The sequence below is a fragment of the Rhineura floridana genome, chromosome 17, assembly GCF_030035675.1.
Source record: "Rhineura floridana isolate rRhiFlo1 chromosome 17, rRhiFlo1.hap2, whole genome shotgun sequence".
Taxonomy (NCBI): Eukaryota; Metazoa; Chordata; class Lepidosauria; order Squamata; family Rhineuridae; genus Rhineura; species Rhineura floridana.
In genome coordinates, this window is record NC_084496.1 from 30854506 (window position 1) to 30872907 (window position 18402).

An 18402-nucleotide genomic window follows, 5' to 3' on the forward strand; every position below is an offset into this window, starting at 1 on the left:
AAATTACAAAAAACCAAACATCTGTTATTCAGGAGACAGACTCTCCTCTGCCTCGTTGCCTGCACTCATATTCACCTGCCCAGATGCCTTCAGTCCCTCAACTCAACCGCTCCATTCTGACCAGAATTACAGTGGAAACAAAGAAAGTTCTAGACCACCTGCTTTCTAGATCTCGTGTGTCTCCAGATTTCCCTGCAAGTGTGGCATTTGTTACTGAGTGCAACATTCAGATTTATTGTAACCCAAAACACAGACACACCCCTTTAAAATGCTCCGTTCAACAGCCCACTAAATCTAGGACAGACAAAGAAAGTCTCACTCTTCATCCCCCAAACAAGAGCTCACAGGGTTTTTTTTAAAAGCAAAACACCTGAATTTCAGACTATCAAGCAAGTTGTGCAAACAAAGTGGCCAAGTGAAGCCCCTTCTTCACAAAGAGACAAATTTGCATAACTGATGGCAACTGCACAGCTAGAATAATCATACAGCCTGAATTTTAAGCTCCCAGACCTCAACAGAGTATAAGCTCAATGAACTGCAATTCCCCCAGATGCCCTGAAAAGCGTAACACAACCAGGGGGGGTGCGTCTGAAGTACCTGACCAGGCGAAGGGAATCTTTGCGGATATTCACCAAACTGCGCAGGGTCTTCACCGGCTCATGAGGTGCTGGGGTTACATAGGGAAACTGAAATAACAAACCAGGAGCATTCTGAGTTAAAGCACACAGCAAGCAAAATGTAAGGATGGAAGGACAGGGGAAACACACCAAGCCCTAGAAACAGCCAGGGGAGATGTGGATGGCTTATGCCGCCCTCCACAGTGGACAGAAGAGCTGGCACCCAGGAGACCAGGGTAATTGGGTATTCTCGCAAGTGTTCCAGCTAGACCAAGAAAGAAAAGTTTCCCACATTTAGAAATCAGGAGATTTTTCAAAATTGAAATCCAACATTTCGAATTTCCCATACTCAATATTTTTTTTACTTTGTTTTTCTGAAACCTATACATTCCCCAAAGCCTCCATAACTGGGAAAGTTGTTTTAAAACAAACATGTAACCCATCAAATTAAGATAACATAATTCAAAGAAACCTCGTTAGGGAAGCCTTCTTGAACTTGGCAACCTCCAGCTGATTTAGACCACAACTTCCCATGGCCCATAGTCAGGGATGATGGGAGCTGTGCTCTAAATTCGCTGGGAAGTGCCAGGCAGGAGAAGGGTGTGTCAGGAGATGATGTGTGCGTGTGGCTGGCAGCTTCCTCCCCTCCCCCCCTCCCCCTCGTTCATTGTGGTGCAGACTAAAATCCAGGTTCCAACTGAAAAGGAGCACCAAAATCATGAGTACTTACCTGAACAGGCCTGTTACCAAGGAAGTTCAAGTCCATGTTCTCCCCAAAAAGATAGCCCTCAGGATGTGGTGTGTCAAACTTTTCACCTCCCATGAAAAAATGACTGGCAAAGTAGTTCCCTGAAGAAAAGGGAAAAGCCTGGTTTTATCCATTCATTACTTTTTTATTCAACCAGGGGCTACTTCTGGATCCATTGCGTCACCGGAGGCACAAGTGGCCTCAGTGGCATGGAGTGCCTTCCGTCAGCATCAGCTGGTGGCTCAGCTGCAGCCTAGCTGGACAGGGATGGCCTACTGTCTACACAATAGCCAGATTTTTGACCCGGACCCTGCATGCATCATCCCAGGCCTTTCTTCAGGTGCCCTGACTGAGGGAGGTACAGAGGGTAGCAACATGAGACTGGGCCACCTCCCCAACTGTGGAATGATCTCCCCAGAGAAGTCTGCCTGGCGCCATCGCTAACAATCTTTCTAAAGGTGCCAGGTGAAGCCATTTTTATTCACCCAGGGATTTTGCTCCTAACTGGTGCCCATCTTTTAGTTGGGCGGGGGAGGGTGTGCCCTTTTCATGTTGTTGCAGGATGAGCACTTTTAGCTGTTTGTGCTTTTTTAAATCTCTGATGCATTTTAAATGTTGTATTAGATGCTTTTAAAAATGTGAGCTGCTTTGAGACCAAAAAAATAGGTAGTAAGCAACGACATATAAACAACAACCACCACCCTCCCTCCAAGGATGGCAGCGCAAACAGTTCTCTCCCACACCCCAATGCATCTTCACAACAACCTTGTTGGGTACGTTAGGCTGACAGATAAGGAATGGCCGAAGGTCACCCAGCGAGCTTCATGGTCCAAGTCAGAGTGAACAGATTGTTTTTTATTGTTTTTAATTGCTGTTTAATTGCTGTAAACCACCCAGAGAGCTTCAGCTATGGGACAGTATATAAATGTAATAAATAAATAAACAAACAGATGCAAGGGATGCCAGCAGGGCTCGGGCACAAGAGGGAATTTCAGAGGTGCACCTACAAAGCTGCATTGCATCTACAACTGTTCCATTTGTGGGAATATGTGACAATGCATACATCCAATCCAGTCCAGCAACATCTGCAGGGGCATAAGTTGTAATTGCTGTTTTTTAAATAATGATATTTGTCTTTTAATTTTTGTAAATTGTTTTGCCTTCATTGATCTATTTTTATGCTTGTGCCTATTTTTTTGTAAGCCGCCTTGAGGGCCTTTGGCCAAAAGGCAGGATAGAAATAAATTTAATAATAGTAACAGTCAGACTTTTGGTCCGTCTAGCTCAAAGTAGAGGCCCCGCTGACTGACAGCCAACAGCCTCCCTTGCCCTGCACCCCACGGCGGCCTTCCAGGGCTCCCTACGAGGCAGGAAGCGACGCACTTCTTGCGCCAGAATCCTGTGCAACAGATGCGTGTAGGTTGGGGCTGCGCAGTGCTGATGTAAAGCCACCCACCTCGCTATGCAGCGGGTGCCTGTCCCTGGGAGCAGAGAGCCAGCAAGCAGGCAGGCAACCTTACAGGGGGGGCCGAGGGGGGGCGCCCTGCCAGGCTAAGGGCATCACGAGCGCCCTAGTCCTGCGCCCTGTTCTCTGCGTGGCCAGCCAGATGCCCCCACGGAAGCCCGCGGGCAGGACCCACACAAGAACCGTTGCCGGAAATTGGGGGGGGGCAGAGAGGAAGAGCAACCCCATGGAGCCTAGCGCCCTCTTTCCCCCAGTGGGGCTGCCTCTGCCTGGCCAGGGAGCCTCCGTTCTGAACGGGAGACGTGGCCCCGCGGGCGCGCTGGATGGCCCCCTTCCTAGCGGGGACAGGCTGGCAGTTCGCGGAGGAGGCAGCGGGGGACGCGTTTCAGGAGTGGCGCGGTGGCAGCCGGGGGCCACGGCCGGCCCCAGAGTGCGGGGGGGGGGCTCCAGATGCTGGGGGAGGGGCGAGCGAGGGGGGCTCCCTGCTTAGCAACGGGGGGGGCGAAGGAGCAGCAGGAGGCGGCGCAAGGAATGCCGTACGGGGGGGGCGAGAGGGAGCTGGGGCCACCGGGGAAGGGGCCCTGCCGGAGAGGCTGAGTTGCGTCGGTAAGCCCACGGAGGGGCCTAGGCGGGCCTCACCGGACTTGGGCGGGTACCGGTAGGCCGAGTTGGCCTGGATGTCGATGTCCTCCACGCCGGCGATGCGGCGGCTGAGCAGGGAGCCCATGGCGGGACGGGGACGGCAGGCTAACGGGCCTCCGACTCCCACACCAAAGTCCGTCCGTCCGTCGTCCGTCCGTGAAGCCTGCGGCAGGCCGCTCCCGCGCGGGGCACCATGGAAAAGTGAGTCCTCCCCGGCTCGCTGCGCTCCTAGCCGCGGCCGCCCACCCAGCTCCAGAACGACAATCCCCAGAAGGCGCCGCGCTCGGCAAGCCAAAACAACAGGCGCTGGCAGGGGCGGAGCCTGGCCGTCAGTCAAATCCATCGCATAGTCATAGAGATAGGGTAAATGGAGGAGACTATTCGAATCGATACGGAGCTTCCGGGTTCCCTAAGACTCCCCAGACTTGCCTCCCCCTCGGTCGCTCCAGGGGAGACGAAAGAACCACTGGAGACAATCCAGGAGGGAAGCACGCAGCGGCGTGAGCATCAGAAGAGCCCGGCTGCTGGATCAGGCCCGGCATGCTGTTCTTACGAGGGAAACAATCCCTCCCTCTTTCCTTCTTGCTTTGAATTCTTCGGATCAGAACCTTGTTGGGCCGGAAGCAATAGCTGGAACCGCTCAGCTGGGCAGGTGAGTCCTTATCCAGCCGTGCCTGCGCACCGTTGCTCCCCTGGGACCCTCCCTCTCTGCTGGGTAACACCGGCTTTTCCATCCAGGGAAAAGAGAACCTGCCCCCACTGCTTGGACTGACAGCCCCCTTGGGAAACAGGACTTTCCCTTGCAGAAGCTTGAGCAAGGCTTGTTCTTCTCCATGCTCGATTGTTTTACCTCTAACAATACTTTCCACCAGTTTTCCTGGAACAGATGTTAAGTCAGCGATCTGCAATTTCCAGGATCCCCCCAGAATCCCTCTTTAATACTGTAGTTAAGTCAGTCATAAGAACATAAGAAGAGCCTGCTGGATCAGGCCAGTGGCCCATCTAGTCCAGCACCCTGTTCTCACAGTGGCCAACCAGGTGCCTGGGGGAAGCCCGCAAGCAGTCCACAGGTATGGTGGCAGATCTGAGATATGTTACATAATTTTGTTATAAGAGTTTGTTAGATCAGCAATTTCACATTTGTTTTTTGAGAACTCTCAGGTGGATGCCAGTTTTTATTTTGTCTATTAGGCCTACAATTTCATCTCTCATCACCACTATGTGCCTCAGTTTCTCAGACTCCCTTCCTGCAAAAGTTAGTTCAGGCACAGGGATTTGCCCCTATATCATCTGCTGTGAAGACAGATGCAAGGAATTTATTCAGCTTCTCTGCAATCTCCTTATCCTGTTTTAGCACACCATTGACTCCCTTGTCATCCAAGGGTCCAACCACTTCCCTGGACTATCTCCTGCTACTAATGGAAATAATTTGTTGTTGTTGGTCTTTATGTTTTAGCAATATGCTCAAATTCTTTTTTTAGGGTCCCTTATTGTCTGCTTGCATTTATTTTGCTAAAGTCTGTCCAGTTTTGTCCAGTGTGTGCCTGTATGCAAGGCAAAATGTTAGGGGCAGCAAAGAGGATATGGCTGGCTCGCTTATAGGCACCAGACACTGGAGCACTCCACGCTGTAACAATTTGTTGAAGGCTCTCGCCTTCAAAAAGTCTGCCCAGCCACACCTCAATAGGACTGGCGCTGTGGAAGTTCCCCCGTCACACACTTTATAGATTGAAAGGGGGGGTGAGTGTGACGATCCCACCTTTGGCTCCACCTGTCAGGTTCCCACCTGCTTGTGGCTACCGCCTTTTACTAGGCATCACCTCAGGACACCACCAGTCAGGATCATCGTTTTTATTTTTTCTCACTCTGCTCTAGCACAGATCTCTCAAGATCCCACTGCTAGGCAGCACCACCAGCCACTCCCTGTAAACAATACTGCTAGAGACTTCGCCTTAGTCTTCCTATGGCTTGTTACTTTGTGTCTGGGTGCCCTTGCTGTCCACAACCCCCTTGTATCTTTGTCTATAAGTATAAAGCATACAATCCTGGGTTGCTCTGGATACTTGACGATGTTACAATTTCTTCCTTCACCGCAGCCACCATTAGATACAGTTTCCCTTCAGCCTTGGTAATTACCCTGCCCTCCCTTCTGGTCTGTATATCCCCTGCCAAGGATCAGGCTTTTGGTAAACCAATACAAGTATTTATTTAATAACACTAGGAAATAACAAGATTACTTTAGGAATGTTTAACAAGCGTATGGTTTCCTATAGTGTCACTCTTAGGTTTCCGGTTATATATATTCTGTCCAAATATCAACTTAATAGAATCCAAACCTCCCTCAGAACTCTGTCCACTCAATCCCAAATGCCTCCCACTTCAACTCCTTTCCTATCACTCTCCTCTCAACAACCCCCTACTCAATTGTCATCCTCTCATTTATACCTTCAGCCATTCAAAACACTCAGCCAATCATCATCCAACATTCTCCAGCATTCTAGCCCATGTACTCCCCCCCTCTTACTCAATTCACTTACCATATATCCCTATATAAACACGCACTTACCATATTTACAGTTTTTAACATATAAGGACATCACAGTGAGGCACTTGCAACAGCAGCCAGGACCAGAAGAAAAGTTCTGCTTGGGATCCGGTGGTGGAAACGTACAAAAGTACAGAAAAGCAGGCAATGGAAGATAATCCTCCGAAAACACACTCCCCCCGCCCCCTTTTTTCTCCCTGCCTTTGGCATTGCCTCCACACAGGCACGGGCAGGCAGCTCTTCCTAAGCAGAATCTGGCCCCGCCTCTGCCATGCTGGCATGAGTCCCTGCACAAGGGCCGCCACGTGACTGCGACCCTCGCTGCACCCGCCCCTTTGCAAGCTCATTGGAGCAGTCAGAGCTCTTTACCTTATATGGCCAGGTACCAGTACAGAGGCTTTGCCCATTGGCCGCCCTGACATGCCAGTCCGGCTACATCAGCCCCTCAGAAACAAGTATGCAAACAAAACAACGGCTTATGGGAAACGTGGTCCCAAGGAGGAGCCGCGCATGATGCGCTTCATGTTCACAGACGCGGCCCTGAAGAAACCAGCGCCCCCCGCAGAACAACCGGGCCTCGTTCCCAGGCTGGAGGAGGGCAGCTTTTCTGGCCTTGCCTCGCCTCCTTCGGCCCTGCTTGCCGGCCCCTTGAAGCGAATCAATCCAGCACTGCGAACCGGCCTGCCGGGCTCGCTTCTCACCCCTTTCCTCGCCCAGCAGCATCCCTTCTTCTCATGCTCGTTTCAATTTACCCCCCCCCGCCGCCTTTTCACCCCGAGGAGCCCCGGGCGGCAAGAGGGCGCTGTACACAGGATTAGATATAATCCCAAGGGCCCACCCGAAAGGAGTGGGGGGGAAAGGGCCAGGGGGAATGCAAGGGAAAGGCTGCGCCTGTGGCCAGCTACTCCAGCCCGCTCTGGTGGCCTCTGCGGCGGCCGCACGCCTGGGGCTGACGGTGCGTTCCTCAGCCCGCTCCGGGGAGAGGGTCTGGAGTCCAAACAGGTCTGGGGGTTGCGCCCTGACCCCAACTCAGCCCCCCTAGGCAAATGGGTGGCAACGCCTTCCAGCGCAGCGCTGCGTCTGCACACTGAGGCGCGGCGGGCAGACGCCTTCTCGAGGAAGACACAACTCGGCGCGCTCTGCAGACGCTCAAGCTGTCTCCTGCCCCTCAGGTGCGCAGCCCGCGCTTGAGGTGACTCCGGAAAGGGCGGCGCGCGCGGCAAGAGGCCTCGCCGTCACCGCGGGGCCCGTCCGGCCCAGGGGCTTCAGGAGGGAAGAGGCCGCGCAAGGTGTGCGCCGAAGTGTCCTAGAGCCAGCGAGCGCGCGCACACCCACGTGCCAAAGCCGGCCAGCGGCCCCTTGGACGACGGCGGCGGCGACGACAAGGCTCAGCCGGCCTCCTGTGGCGCAGCCCCCCGCCAGCGCCGGAGGAGGACTACAGCTCCCAGCGGCCCCGGGCCGCCGCTGGGTGCCCGCTTGCCCTGCCGGGCGGAGTGTCAATCAGGCGGTGCCGCCGTCGGGTCAGCGGCGGGGCGGGGCCGGCGGCGGCCGCTCGGTGAAGGCTGCGAGGGCGCCCGGGCGGGTCGCGCCATGTCGTCGTCGGGGAACGTTTCGGACGAGCTGAAGCGGCAGGTCATGATCAACCAGTTCGTGGTGGCCGCGGGCTGCGCCGCCGACCAAGCGCAGCAGCTCCTTCAGGCCGCCCACTGGCAGTACGAGGTGGGCGCCGGCCGAGGGGCTGCGGGGGGGGCGGCGTAGTCAGCCGCGAGGCAGGCTTCATGGGCGGGGAGGGGGCTTCGCTGTGCTTCGCGATGAGGCGCTTGCCAGGGAGGGGCCGGAGATGCGCCTTCGGGACGCGCAAAACATAGGAAAGAAGGACACAGGCGCGCGCGGGGGAGCGATTTTGATCGGTAGGGGGAAGTTGTGGGGCTAGCTTGGAGCAGGAGGGCGACGGGCAGTTTCTCCGAGCGTGTGCAGAGAGCATCGCACTCTTCCATAGGCCCTGCAGCAGGCCCTGCATCACGACGATTGGGGCGCCCTCCTGCCCAGGCGCGATCCACGAGGCTTGGACTGCGGTTGTTGTTGTTGAGCTTTCGGTTTAGGCGGTGCTGCCTTATAGAGTAAGGGACATTACAGGCAGGTCTCCACCCCAAGGAGCTGACAGCCTGGATGTTGATGGAGTGGGATGCGGAGAGAAAAGACGAGGCATAGGATGAGGGCGAGCCAATAAACCTGCATGAACGTGTGAGCAGGGAAGAGGAATTAGGGGTTCAAAGGTTAAATTGGTTCAAGTTCCAGACCTTTAAAAAAAACCAGAAAATTATTGATTAGTGCAAAATGAAATTTAATAAAATATAGTTACTCTTTACTTTCATTACCTTAGCCCACTTGTTAACAGCAACTATGGGAGGTAGGCTAATGCTATCGGAGGGCACAGGAGGCCACCCCCTTGCTGAAGCTAAGCAGGGTGGGGTCTGGTGAGGGCTTGGATGGAAGACCACCAGAGTACCACATGTGTGCTGCCTTGGGCTCCATGAGGGAGAAGAGGTGAGATATAAATGTAAGAAAACGAAAATAAATGTGCACATGCACATTTTAACAGGGACTTTAAAACTAGGCTGTAGACACACTAGACGGCCGACCAAAGCGTTTCCATTGGCCACACCTGGAGGAGGAACGGGTTGATCTGCAGATCAGTTGCAAAATCTCTTTGAAGCTGCCTTTTTTTAAAAAAAAACAAAACACCAGCTGCTCCCACCAGGTTTTACAGTGAAAAGGGCCAGGGTGTGCCTAGCATTGTGTGCCCCCATTTTCAGAAGAGAGGGGTAGAGACTCCGCACTGGAACCAGCAGAAAAGGGAGTGTGTCTCTACCCCGAGACCCTCTGCCTGGCTTGGTCCTTTCTAGAGGGTTTTCTCATATCGATCTCTTTGATGGTGTTTGAAGTGCAATTTCCTTCCATGGTGTCTTCCCTGAGCAAGAGGAGGAAAGTACAGTTGCACTTCCCCATTACCCCCTTCCCTGCTGGGGCCAGAGCTCAGAGGCAGAGGGTCCAGGTCGTTCCCAATGGCTTCTCCATGTGAGGCTGGGAGGGAGCCATCTGGATTCCTGGAGCCGGCAGTACTGAGACAGAGGGACCTCCAAAACCCTTTGGTACATCCAGGAAGATTTGGGGGCATGTCGCAGAAGCCTGCCCCTAGCGTCGCCCGTTCACTGCTCCAAAACTGGGAAGGCGCCTCTTCTGCACTTTGTAAGAACATCAGAAGAGCCTGCTTGGTGGCTGGATCAGGCAAGGGCCCAGCTGGTCTAGCAACCTGTTTCTGACTGGCCATCGTGGGCAGAAAAATGGAAATGGACTGCCTTCAAGTCGATCCTGACTTATGGTGACTCTATGAATAGGGTTTTCATGGTAAATGGTATTCAGAGGTAGTTTTACCATTGCTTTCCTCTGAGGCTGAGAGGCAGTGACTGGCCCAAGGTCACTCAGTGAGCTCCATGGCTGTGTGGGGATTCAAACCCTGGTCTCCCCGGTCATAGTCCAACACTCTAACCACTACACCACACTGACTCTTTATCGTGGGTAGAAGCCACACAGATAAGATGCATCCTCCATGAGAAAAGGGACATTAACTTGATGGGGGAAGATGCTTCTGACATACGGCGTTGCTGTCGTTGTGACACAAGGCTCCCCTTTTGTTTTCTGCATGTAGTGCCCTGAATTCACCCAAGACCCTCCCAAGTGGCTGCACCCCCCCTTGATGTGCCTTGAACCCCTGCAGAGGATCCATGCGTGTGTGTGAGATGGGGGGGCTTTTGGATTGGGTGATTTGCTGGTGCTCCTAAAAATGTCTCCCCACCCCGCCCCCTGTATACACACAAGAAGGGTTTGGGGGGGAGATTGTGCTGTCAGGCTGGCCTCTCTGTGGCACAGCTGACGTCTCCTTGCTGAAAACCATCCTGGTCTGAGAGGGCTGAAGGAGCCTCCTGCTCCGGTTTCCAAACACCCAAATGTGTGGGGTAGAGATTTTGTCCTCTTTGCCTTTTGTGGTTGCTGCCTATGTGGGCTTCCAGAGCTCATGAACTTTGTTCCAAACTTTGTCTTGAATGGGGCGGGAGGTTGTATGGGAGGGGGAGGGAATTTAAAGGACTGGTTTTAGCACCCAGGGAATACTTTTAGAAAATGGGGGGAAGGTTCTGTCCTCCCATCAAATCCTGCTCTCACCAGGGCCGAAATGCTTTCCCTCCCCCATCTTGACTCTGACAGTGGGGGGATCTCCTTCCTCCCTTCTGTTCCATTGCCTCCCTGCTGCGGGGGGGGGGGCTTTCTCTACCAGAGTTACTTTCAGCAGCTGCCTTGCACCAGAGGTATAGCCTGGCCTTGCCTGCAAGGAGGACAGTGTTCTTACCTTTCATCTTTTTGCCCTTTTTGCAGACGGCCCTCAGTGCGTTTTTCCAAGAGTCCAGCCTCCCTTACAGCCACCCCCACCATCAGATGGTAAGTGGCCTGCAAAACTTGCCCGTTCTTCCTTGGGATTGGGTGGATGGGGTGGACAATGTGCCCAGGATCTGGAGTGCGAGGGTTTTTTGGGGGGGGAGGGGAGGAGTGCTTGCTTGCTACCCTTTGTCTGCAGGGGGGGCAGCGGCAGAGGGGAGAAGCTTCTGCTCGGCCCAGTTCAACTTAGCATAACAATCTCGGCTGGCCCCGTGAAAAAGGCCTGGATCTCAGAAGGCCATGCAACCTACATTGCTTTATGTTCCCAAACTGCGTAATGTCTTCGCGGCAGTACTGTGAAATAGGCCAGTAGTCATCCTGAAGTGCAGGTGGGAGGCTGAGCTCACAAGCCGCCTCCTCACAAGCTACCAAATGAGGTGAGGTGAGGTTTGAACCCAGGCCCAAGTTCAAAATCTGCACAGATTAAGCTCATCCACTGGTGTTAACACACGTACGGATTCCCAGACATGCATGCCGCAAGCAGGTGTCCGTGTGTGTTTCTCATCGAGCTCCAGGTGCGTGACAATTAGGCCAAAATACCCAGAGCCCCTCAGGGCCAGATCAGCTGCAAATCATTCAAACCCCTCCCCCACATCCACGAAAGTCTTCCCAAGGCTCACTTTGCAAGAAATGCTGAGGCATGGAAGAAAACCAGGAAGCCAACCTGGTGCCCCGAAATGCCGTGGCCTAGATGACTCCCATCATCCTCAGCAAGCACCACCCACATGACACTAACAAAAGAGGAAACGGTCGTTTCCAGCTCAAAATAAATAAAAGGCGCATGCGCCGCCTCACTGTCTAGCCACCTTGAACTCAGCCTCCTCCTCTGTGCCTCTCCACCCTTTCACGGTCTCCTCTTCCCTTGGCTGGGAGCATTCTGCTTCATTTCTCCTTTCCGGCGCATCTGCCTTCCCCCCTTGATCTTGACGTTCACAGGGAGCTACCGGATGCCAAGCCAGGCCCCTCCTCCCTCTGCATGACTCCCTGGTGGTGGCCTTCCACTTTTTGGACTTGCTTAGGCGGGCTCTCGTCCAGCCTGGGATTGGCAAAGCAGCCGCACTGAGTTATCTGGGCTCTTCCTGCTGCCTCCTCCTCCCTTTCTAATGCTCCAGAGTTGACCCAGCCTCCTTCGTGTTATTTTTTCTCCACTTTGAGATGGCCAGGATGTGCGGCAGCCCCTCGGCCGTGCCATTTCATTTGTGGGCCGTGCATAGCAGATGTCTGAGAAACAGACCTGATTCCGGGAGTGTTTGGCGGAGTCTGGGGCAGGAAGACAGCATGGTGGGGGTCATCTCTGAGCGGTCGCCCTCTCTCTCTCTTTACACGCAGATGTGCACGCCTGCCAACACGCCAGCAACACCACCCAACTTTCCAGACACCCTCATCATGTTCTCCCGCCTCAAGGCCTCAGAGACTTTTGGCAGCAGCCCTGCAGCAGCCCTGGCAGGCTCCCCTCCACCACCTCCACTCCCCCAGCCTGGAGGCTTCCATTCGGCCTGGCCTGCTTGCTCTCCTCCTGGGCAACCGGGTGCCTGGATGCCCGCCACCCTTGCGCAGCCCACTGGCTGGCCCAGCGGCGTCTCCCAGCAAGCCAGCTCCGAGCCAAAGGCCAGCACAGCCCTGGAGGCAGAAAGATGAGGCCCTGGGCAATGGGGCAGGGCTCGGCGGTCATGGATTATTCCCCTGAAGGGGGGTGCGATAGAGCCCCTCACTGCCCCAGAGACACAAAACTGTGGCTGAGAGACAAGACACCAACTGCCTTGGGTTAGGGTTGCCTGGCTCTACTTTGGGACGGTGGTTCTCGGAGAGGCATGGGGGGTGTACGCTCGCTGTGTATGCCCTCCTCCATATATATATACACACACAGAGCAAGGATTTGAATGCAAGTAAAGCCACACTTGGGGGGGGGGTCTACTTTTGTCCTCCTAGTGCCTTGCAGAGGAGGTGGTTGTGGCAGCCAGCGCACCTTTCTCTGGACTCCCAAAGGGAGGTAACTTTTGCAGCATTTGCTGGGGGAAATCAGCCTGCAAGGCAAAAGCTGCTGGGTGCTTGCTGAGGCCGGTGAGAAGCGGGGGTAGGAAGGCACTCCTGAGGGGCCATGGGTTTCCAGCCATGGACTTTCCCTTTGTCTCCCCCCACCCTTTTTCCCCAGCAGTTGTACAGAAGCTTCCTCTGTGCTCCCATCCAGGGTGGGCCTAGCCAACCATGGACCAATTTGCATGCTGATTTAAACACAAACCCCAGAAAAAGTATGGGGTTTGTTTTTTAATTGTTCTGTTTTAATAATTGCACATTTTTTATGGATTAATTTTTTTTCCTGACATTGTTTGTGGAACAGCTTCGGAGGGGCACAGTGGGCAGCATTACTGAAGGCTGTGTTGACCCCCCCCCTTGTTGCAAAGAAGCCTTTGCTTTTTATAGGCTGGGCATGGACGGAAAACAAGCAGAATGGTGGCAGCTGCCCCCTCGTGCCCCAGACCAGTTCCCCATCTCCTCTCTAAGTGCCAAATCAGTGCTGAGCCCCCCACCCGGTGGCAGACCTCCTGACTGGCGTCCTTGGGGGCTCCTCCTCCAGTCCTGGCATCCCCAGTTAAGAGAATGCCATGATTTGGCAGCTACTCGTCTCCTTAGTTACGGAGGGTGGAGGGACTCACTTAACCCGTGTGATGAGGACTGCTTGGTTGCCATGTCTGCAGTCTCAGAAAGGAAACGGCCACTGGTGGGGATGGAACTGCAACCGCAAAGGGCAGGAGGGAGTGCAAGGCAGGAGACCAGGAGTTAGCCCAGCTGTGCTGCCAGGGATGTTGCCGTTCGTCTGCGTGGAGGATTTGGCACAGGCTTGAAGCAGGGCAGAGCCTCTGAGCAGAGCCCTCCAGCTGGAGCAGGCCCATCAGTGCCCAGCCAGATGCCCCAAAGGGAACCCGGAGCAACGTCACTTGCCCCCCTGCGGCCCTCCAGAGACAGGCATTCAGAGGCATACCTGCTTCAGCACTGGAGGTCGTTGCACACCGTCATTGCGGCCAGTAGCCATTGGCAGTTGTGTCTTGTGTCTACAGAATTGCCTCCCTTTCCACTCAAAGCAGGGGGGGAGCACAGCCTTGCTCCGTCTTTGCCTACCCCAGAAATGATAAAGCGGGGGGGGGGGTGTCTGCTCCTCCCGTCTCTGCCCCAGACCTATAAAACAGGAAAAGGGCCCCCTCCGCCACCTCTTTCTGGGCAACCCCCCTGCAAGGAGGAACACCCAGCTTCCTACATAGGCAGGACCCTCCAGGAAGGGTTGCAATGGAGGTCTGTGGGATGGTCTGATAAGGGGAGTTTCCAAACAAGGATGCATTTCCCGTGGGGCAAAGTCTGGGGGGGGGACAGGGAAAGCAGCTGTGGATGGGGAAAGCTGCAGGCCCTCACTGCCCAGTGGAGCCCTGCTGTAGCCCCGCAATGTCTTGCAGGAGGGCTAGGGTTGCAGTGGGGCACCAGCAAAGGAGGGCTGGTGCAGTGGGTGTGGCCATGTTCCCCTGGGGGGTACCCTGGTTGGCCCTGGTGCTTCAGAGAGCACCCCATCCCCCTCTCCCTGCCCTACTCACAAATGCCAGGGGGCACCGGGAAGGGGAGGGCAATCTGCAGCACACACCCCCCCGCACCACCAGCCCCCTCCTCTGCCCTTTGCAAAAAGGGACTTGATAAGCACCCGGAGCTGCTGACAGCAACTTTGAAAAGGCAGAGAACAGCTTTGTGGGGCCGGTGTCTTCCTTCCTTATGCTCAACAAACTCTTTTGTAATTCACAGCCACTGCAGGGGTCAGCATTGGGAGTAGCTCCAGGGGTCCCATGGCAGGAGGGGAGAGATGGCCACTTCCCCCAGAGAAAGATGGCCCATTCTGCGAAGAACTGCAAGGGTGGGCCAGGACACAGGAGCCAGAGTGGAGGCCATGCCAGTCTGTGCCCAGGGACCAAAAGGTGAGGGCATCCTTCATCCGCCCACAGACAAAAGTGCTGGAAGGTGCCTTGCTTTGCTGAGTCTGCCTGCCCCCCCTTCCCCAGCCCCCTTCCCCGTACTCTCTGGCTCCAGGAAGCGTACTCAATGTCTTGCTCTGGAATCTGAAGTGCTCCTTTCACATGCAAGGGAGACACATGCATCCTCCGGCCTCCAGTTCACATGGGAGTAGGGCGGATGAGCGAACAGAGGGAAACGCGGCATCTGCCACCATTGCATTGCCTGTGGCCCCACATGGCCCCAGCTGAGATGGCAGGGGATGGAGGCTTCCAAATGGGCAGCCTGGCAACTCATGGAAAGAGAGCGCTCCTAGCACCCCTCCCTGGCAGGGTCCTTCTAGGCGTGGCACCCCCCCCCCGCCTCGTCAGCTTCCACATTTGGGTCATAGACTGCTGCTAATGAGGCCCACCACACCTCCATCTCCAAGGGGTCACGGTGCCTCTATAAACCGGGGAGGGGCTCAGTTAAACACAGCAGCTGATTGCAGGAAGACGCCGCGGTTGGTGTGGAGTGAAGAGCCTCACCCAGCTGGGCCTGCCAAAGAGAGGGGGGCCTGTGGGACAGCCCTGGAGCTACTCCGAGCCACAGCCCTGCCTGCTGGGGATGCAGAGATGTAGCACGAGAGGGGCACAAAGTGGAGCTGTCCAAATGGCACCGGGGGGGGCGGGGGGCAGCAGCACAGCTCACATGCCTGCAACCCCTCCACCGTTCTGAAAGTGGTTTTGGCTGAAACTGGAGTTCAGAGAGGTCACTGTCCCATCCACAGACTCAAAGGTGAGCTGCTGCTGCACCTGTAGCTGCTGCGACCGGTTGCCAGGTGATGGTGGTACCATCCTTCGGGTGGAAGAGGCTGAGAGAGAGAGAGAGGCATTCAGTGTGTGCTGCTGCTATCAAATTTACCAAGTACATTACAGCCTCTGCTGGATTTGGTCTCAAAACAACCCTGTGGAGCAGGGCTCCCCTTATATGCCCATTTTGCAGCTGAAGGACAATACAGACCCAAATTCCCACAAGCTATCAGAGCAAGCACCAACTCTCTTCAGGAAGCTCCGCCTTCTCTCCATGCCCGGGTCCTCTCCAGAGACATCTGCTGTAGGAAGCAGAATGGCAGCCTGGTCCCAGTGCCCTTGGTCTGTCCACAATAGGTCTTCAGCAGGCTCAGTCCCTTTTCCAGAGCTTGGAGAGTGAGCGGGCCAGCTGGTCCCTCCTTAGGCTACCCAGGGCCAGTGCTTCAGGATTCCTAATATCCTCTGCCAAGAGGCTTTGGGTGTTCAGGGGGCTTTGACAAGAGCCCCCCCCCACTGCCAGGGGGTGAATCTGCAGCGCAGCCAAGAGAGAGCGATCCCCTCCGGCCTCTGCCGCTCTCTCTTCTGCTTGGCTACTCTTTTAAGCTCCTGAACGCCAAGCATCCTTCATCAAGCCTGGATGGCAGCAGCTGTGCCCGGCCCAGCCCTCCTCTTGGCTGGCCTGACTGAGCTGCAGCGGCACTGGCTCCTGCAGAGGTGGACTGGGGCCTCCATAAAGGGCAGTAGCAGAAGCCACTCCGCCCGAGGTGGCCCCCTGAGAACCTTCGCAGTGACATGAAGTGACTCCTCCTGCACCCATGGCAGAAGAATGGTTTCTGTCCAGTTTTCACTACCTCTGCTCCTCCACGCTGGCCTTTGGGGCCTGAGCAGACAATCCACTGTGAGACACCAACGTGTGCCTCCCTGACCCCCCCTTTTCTGTCCCATCTTCATGCAGACATGTGCAAACAAACAGCAGGCTGCAAAATCCAGAAAAGGAGCCAAACTGCTGGCCAAAGCCGATCACATGCACAGTCCCTCTCTAGCACAATACCAGCCACTTCTCTGGATTTTAAAACTCTGCCCCATCCTGCCACTTGCTGTCTGGGAAAGGGATGTCCGTGCTGCAGCCCACTGAACCAGCCCTCCCGTCCACCTCAGCCCTCAACATCGAGGAGCCCAGCTGCTGCGTCAGAGCAAAGGCCCACCCAGTCCAACATCCTGCTTTTCCATGGAGCCAGCCAGGCGACTCTGGGAAGCCTGCAGGCAGGGCGTGAAGTACAATAGGGCACTCTCCCCGCTCGTGCTCCTGAGAAGGCATACCGCTTCAGTGCTGGGGGCAAGGCAACCATACTGGCAAGCCGCCTCGAGAGGCTTCCTGGATTTGTCTAAGCCTCTTTCGAAGCCCTCCGCCAAGTGGGTGGCCGTCACTACCTCCCAAGGAGAGGGCAAATTCCATCGTTCCACTCTGCGCTACGTGGAGGCTCCCTTCCTTTGGTCTCTCCTGAATCATCCCCCATTCTGCTTCACTGGGTGCCCCTCCTGGGTCCTGGCATTAGGGGAGAAGGAGAAAAGCGCACTGCGCTTTCTCCAGGCAGTGGGAGTGGAGGAAGGGCTATCAGGCTACTTTCCAATTCCTGGGCGCCTCCTGGCTTGCTCGCTCTGGCCACAGGGGGTACCTCTGTTTTGCTCCGGGGCAGAAGACCACCCTGCTGACAGACAGAGCCACTGGGTCAGGAAGTAGCCGTGGCCCACCTTGGCCTTGCCAGGACAAGAACTGTGGGAAGCAGATACTCACCTGCATAGGGGGAGACGCTGACATCTGCAAAGGCTGTGCGGGGCCTCTCCATCCTGGCCCCCGATGGCGGCCGGGGAGACTTCATGACTGGAGAAGAAAGGGAAAAGAGCAGTCAGCAACCCAGAGGCCCAGGGGCATCAAAGAGGCACCTGCCAAGCAGGCCTGGGACCTCCTGCTCCTCCGCTTCATTGCTACCTGCTTGCTTGTTCATCCACCTCTTGCTTTGCCCCAGACAATGATGGTGGCTGGAGTGAGGATTGGTAGAGGCCACTGCCGGTTTGCTCCCTGACTCTGACTGGCAGGCAAGTCAGTGGGGAGGAGGAGGAGCTGCCAACAACAGCAGTGCATTGGGGAGACAGAGGGAGGAGGCCCGTGGAGGTGCCTTGCCCAAGTGACCCTCAACACTTGAAGCCCACACTGAAGAGCCATGATTAAGGAGACCTCATCCGAAAGGCAGCACTTGCAAACTCTGCTCAGATTAGCAATTTGTTCTACAAAACCCCATTTTGTCAAAGACGTCTCCCACCCAGGATCCGAAATGTGGCCCATGTTGGGAAGGTGGCTTGGAGGGGCATTTGGCATCCCTCAGACAGTAGCTAAGTCATCTCCTGGCTCTCCTTTGGGAGCAGAGATGCTCTGGGGCTGGAGGCTCAACTTGCACTTTATCTGCTGTTCATTCTTGCACAGGGGCGCATGCACCCCTCCCCACCAGGAAAGCATTTTTCTCACTTTCAAACAAAAACCTACGATCTGTCATATTGCACAAGGGTGATTTAGCGCAAATCAGCTAAGTATGAAACACCTTGTGGAAGCCTATAATGGCTGCTGCCCTTTCACAGTTAAGTGCTGTGTGGAGCCACCATTTTAATTCTGGTTCACAATGCCTCAAGAGCGCTAAAGGGCCCTAGCATAGACAAAGACCCTAGAGATGGAGGACCAGTGGGCCCAAACAAGGCCACTACTGTTTGGATGCACAAGCTGACCCCAAGTGAGAGCGCTTCGGAGCCACACCTGTAAATTCCTTCTGCAGGGCAAGAGCCCGCTCTGCTGCGTGTGAGCTCACCCGCCCTTTGTAGAGAACACCATTAACGCCAAGAATGTCCACCTCGGTCTGAAAGGACAACAGGTGCTGTGAGATACGGCAAAAGACCACAGCCCAACCCAGCCCAGGCACAGCCACCAGCTCAGATCTCTGGGAAGAGGAGGGCAGGCCACTCGGGAGCGATTATATATGGAAACACAGAATATCCGGAAGCAGTCGCCCTCCAGGGGGCACCAGAGGCCGGAGGCTTTCCTGCTGTGCTCGTGAGCTGCCTGGAAG

At 55.3% G+C, this 18402-nt stretch overlaps 3 protein-coding genes across 9 annotated transcripts in view; 1 reads left to right on the plus strand and 2 right to left on the minus strand.

Annotated features, from left to right (window-relative positions):
• Nucleotides 1–6279, minus strand: part of MGRN1 (mahogunin ring finger 1) — a 21843-nt gene extending 15564 nt beyond the window's left edge. For 2 of the 3 annotated variants that reach the window (XM_061600256.1, XM_061600257.1), the window contains exons 1-3: nt 3470–3749; nt 1348–1466; nt 598–686 (exon numbers count right to left, since the gene is read on the minus strand). In XM_061600256.1, the coding sequence (XP_061456240.1) occupies nt 598–686; nt 1348–1466; nt 3470–3557 (296 nt within the window). In that variant the 5' untranslated portion in view covers nt 3558–3749. Of the gene's footprint in view, nt 1–597; nt 687–1347; nt 1467–3469; nt 3750–6038 lie in introns of those variants that run through there. The other variant, XM_061600258.1, reaches the window with a different exon arrangement.
• Nucleotides 3457–12816, plus strand: UBALD1 (UBA like domain containing 1). Of its 3 annotated transcripts, XM_061600262.1 has the most exons (4): nt 7608–7736; nt 9727–9808; nt 10449–10511; nt 11838–12816. In XM_061600262.1, the coding sequence occupies exons 1-4, from the start codon at nt 7608–7610 to the stop codon at nt 12275–12277; spliced, it is 714 nt and encodes a 237-aa protein (XP_061456246.1). In that variant the 3' UTR covers nt 12278–12816. The 3 variants fall into 3 exon arrangements, with proteins under 3 accessions (XP_061456247.1, XP_061456246.1, XP_061456248.1); XM_061600263.1 differs by lacking the exons at nt 7608–7736; nt 9727–9808 and adding an exon at nt 3457–4124 and having other exon boundaries at nt 11838–12236; XM_061600264.1 differs by lacking the exon at nt 9727–9808 and having other exon boundaries at nt 11838–12236.
• The window catches only part of C17H16orf96 (chromosome 17 C16orf96 homolog), a 20504-nt gene continuing 14836 nt past the window's right edge, over nt 12735–18402 (minus strand). For all 3 annotated transcript variants that reach the window (XM_061600254.1, XM_061600255.1, XM_061600253.1), the window contains exons 15-17: nt 18093–18192; nt 17082–17168; nt 12735–15348 (exon numbers count right to left, since the gene is read on the minus strand). In XM_061600254.1, coding sequence (XP_061456238.1) covers nt 15182–15348; nt 17082–17168; nt 18093–18192 — 354 coding nt within the window. In that variant the 3' untranslated portion in view covers nt 12735–15181. The remainder of the gene's footprint in view (nt 15349–17081; nt 17169–18092; nt 18193–18402) is intronic.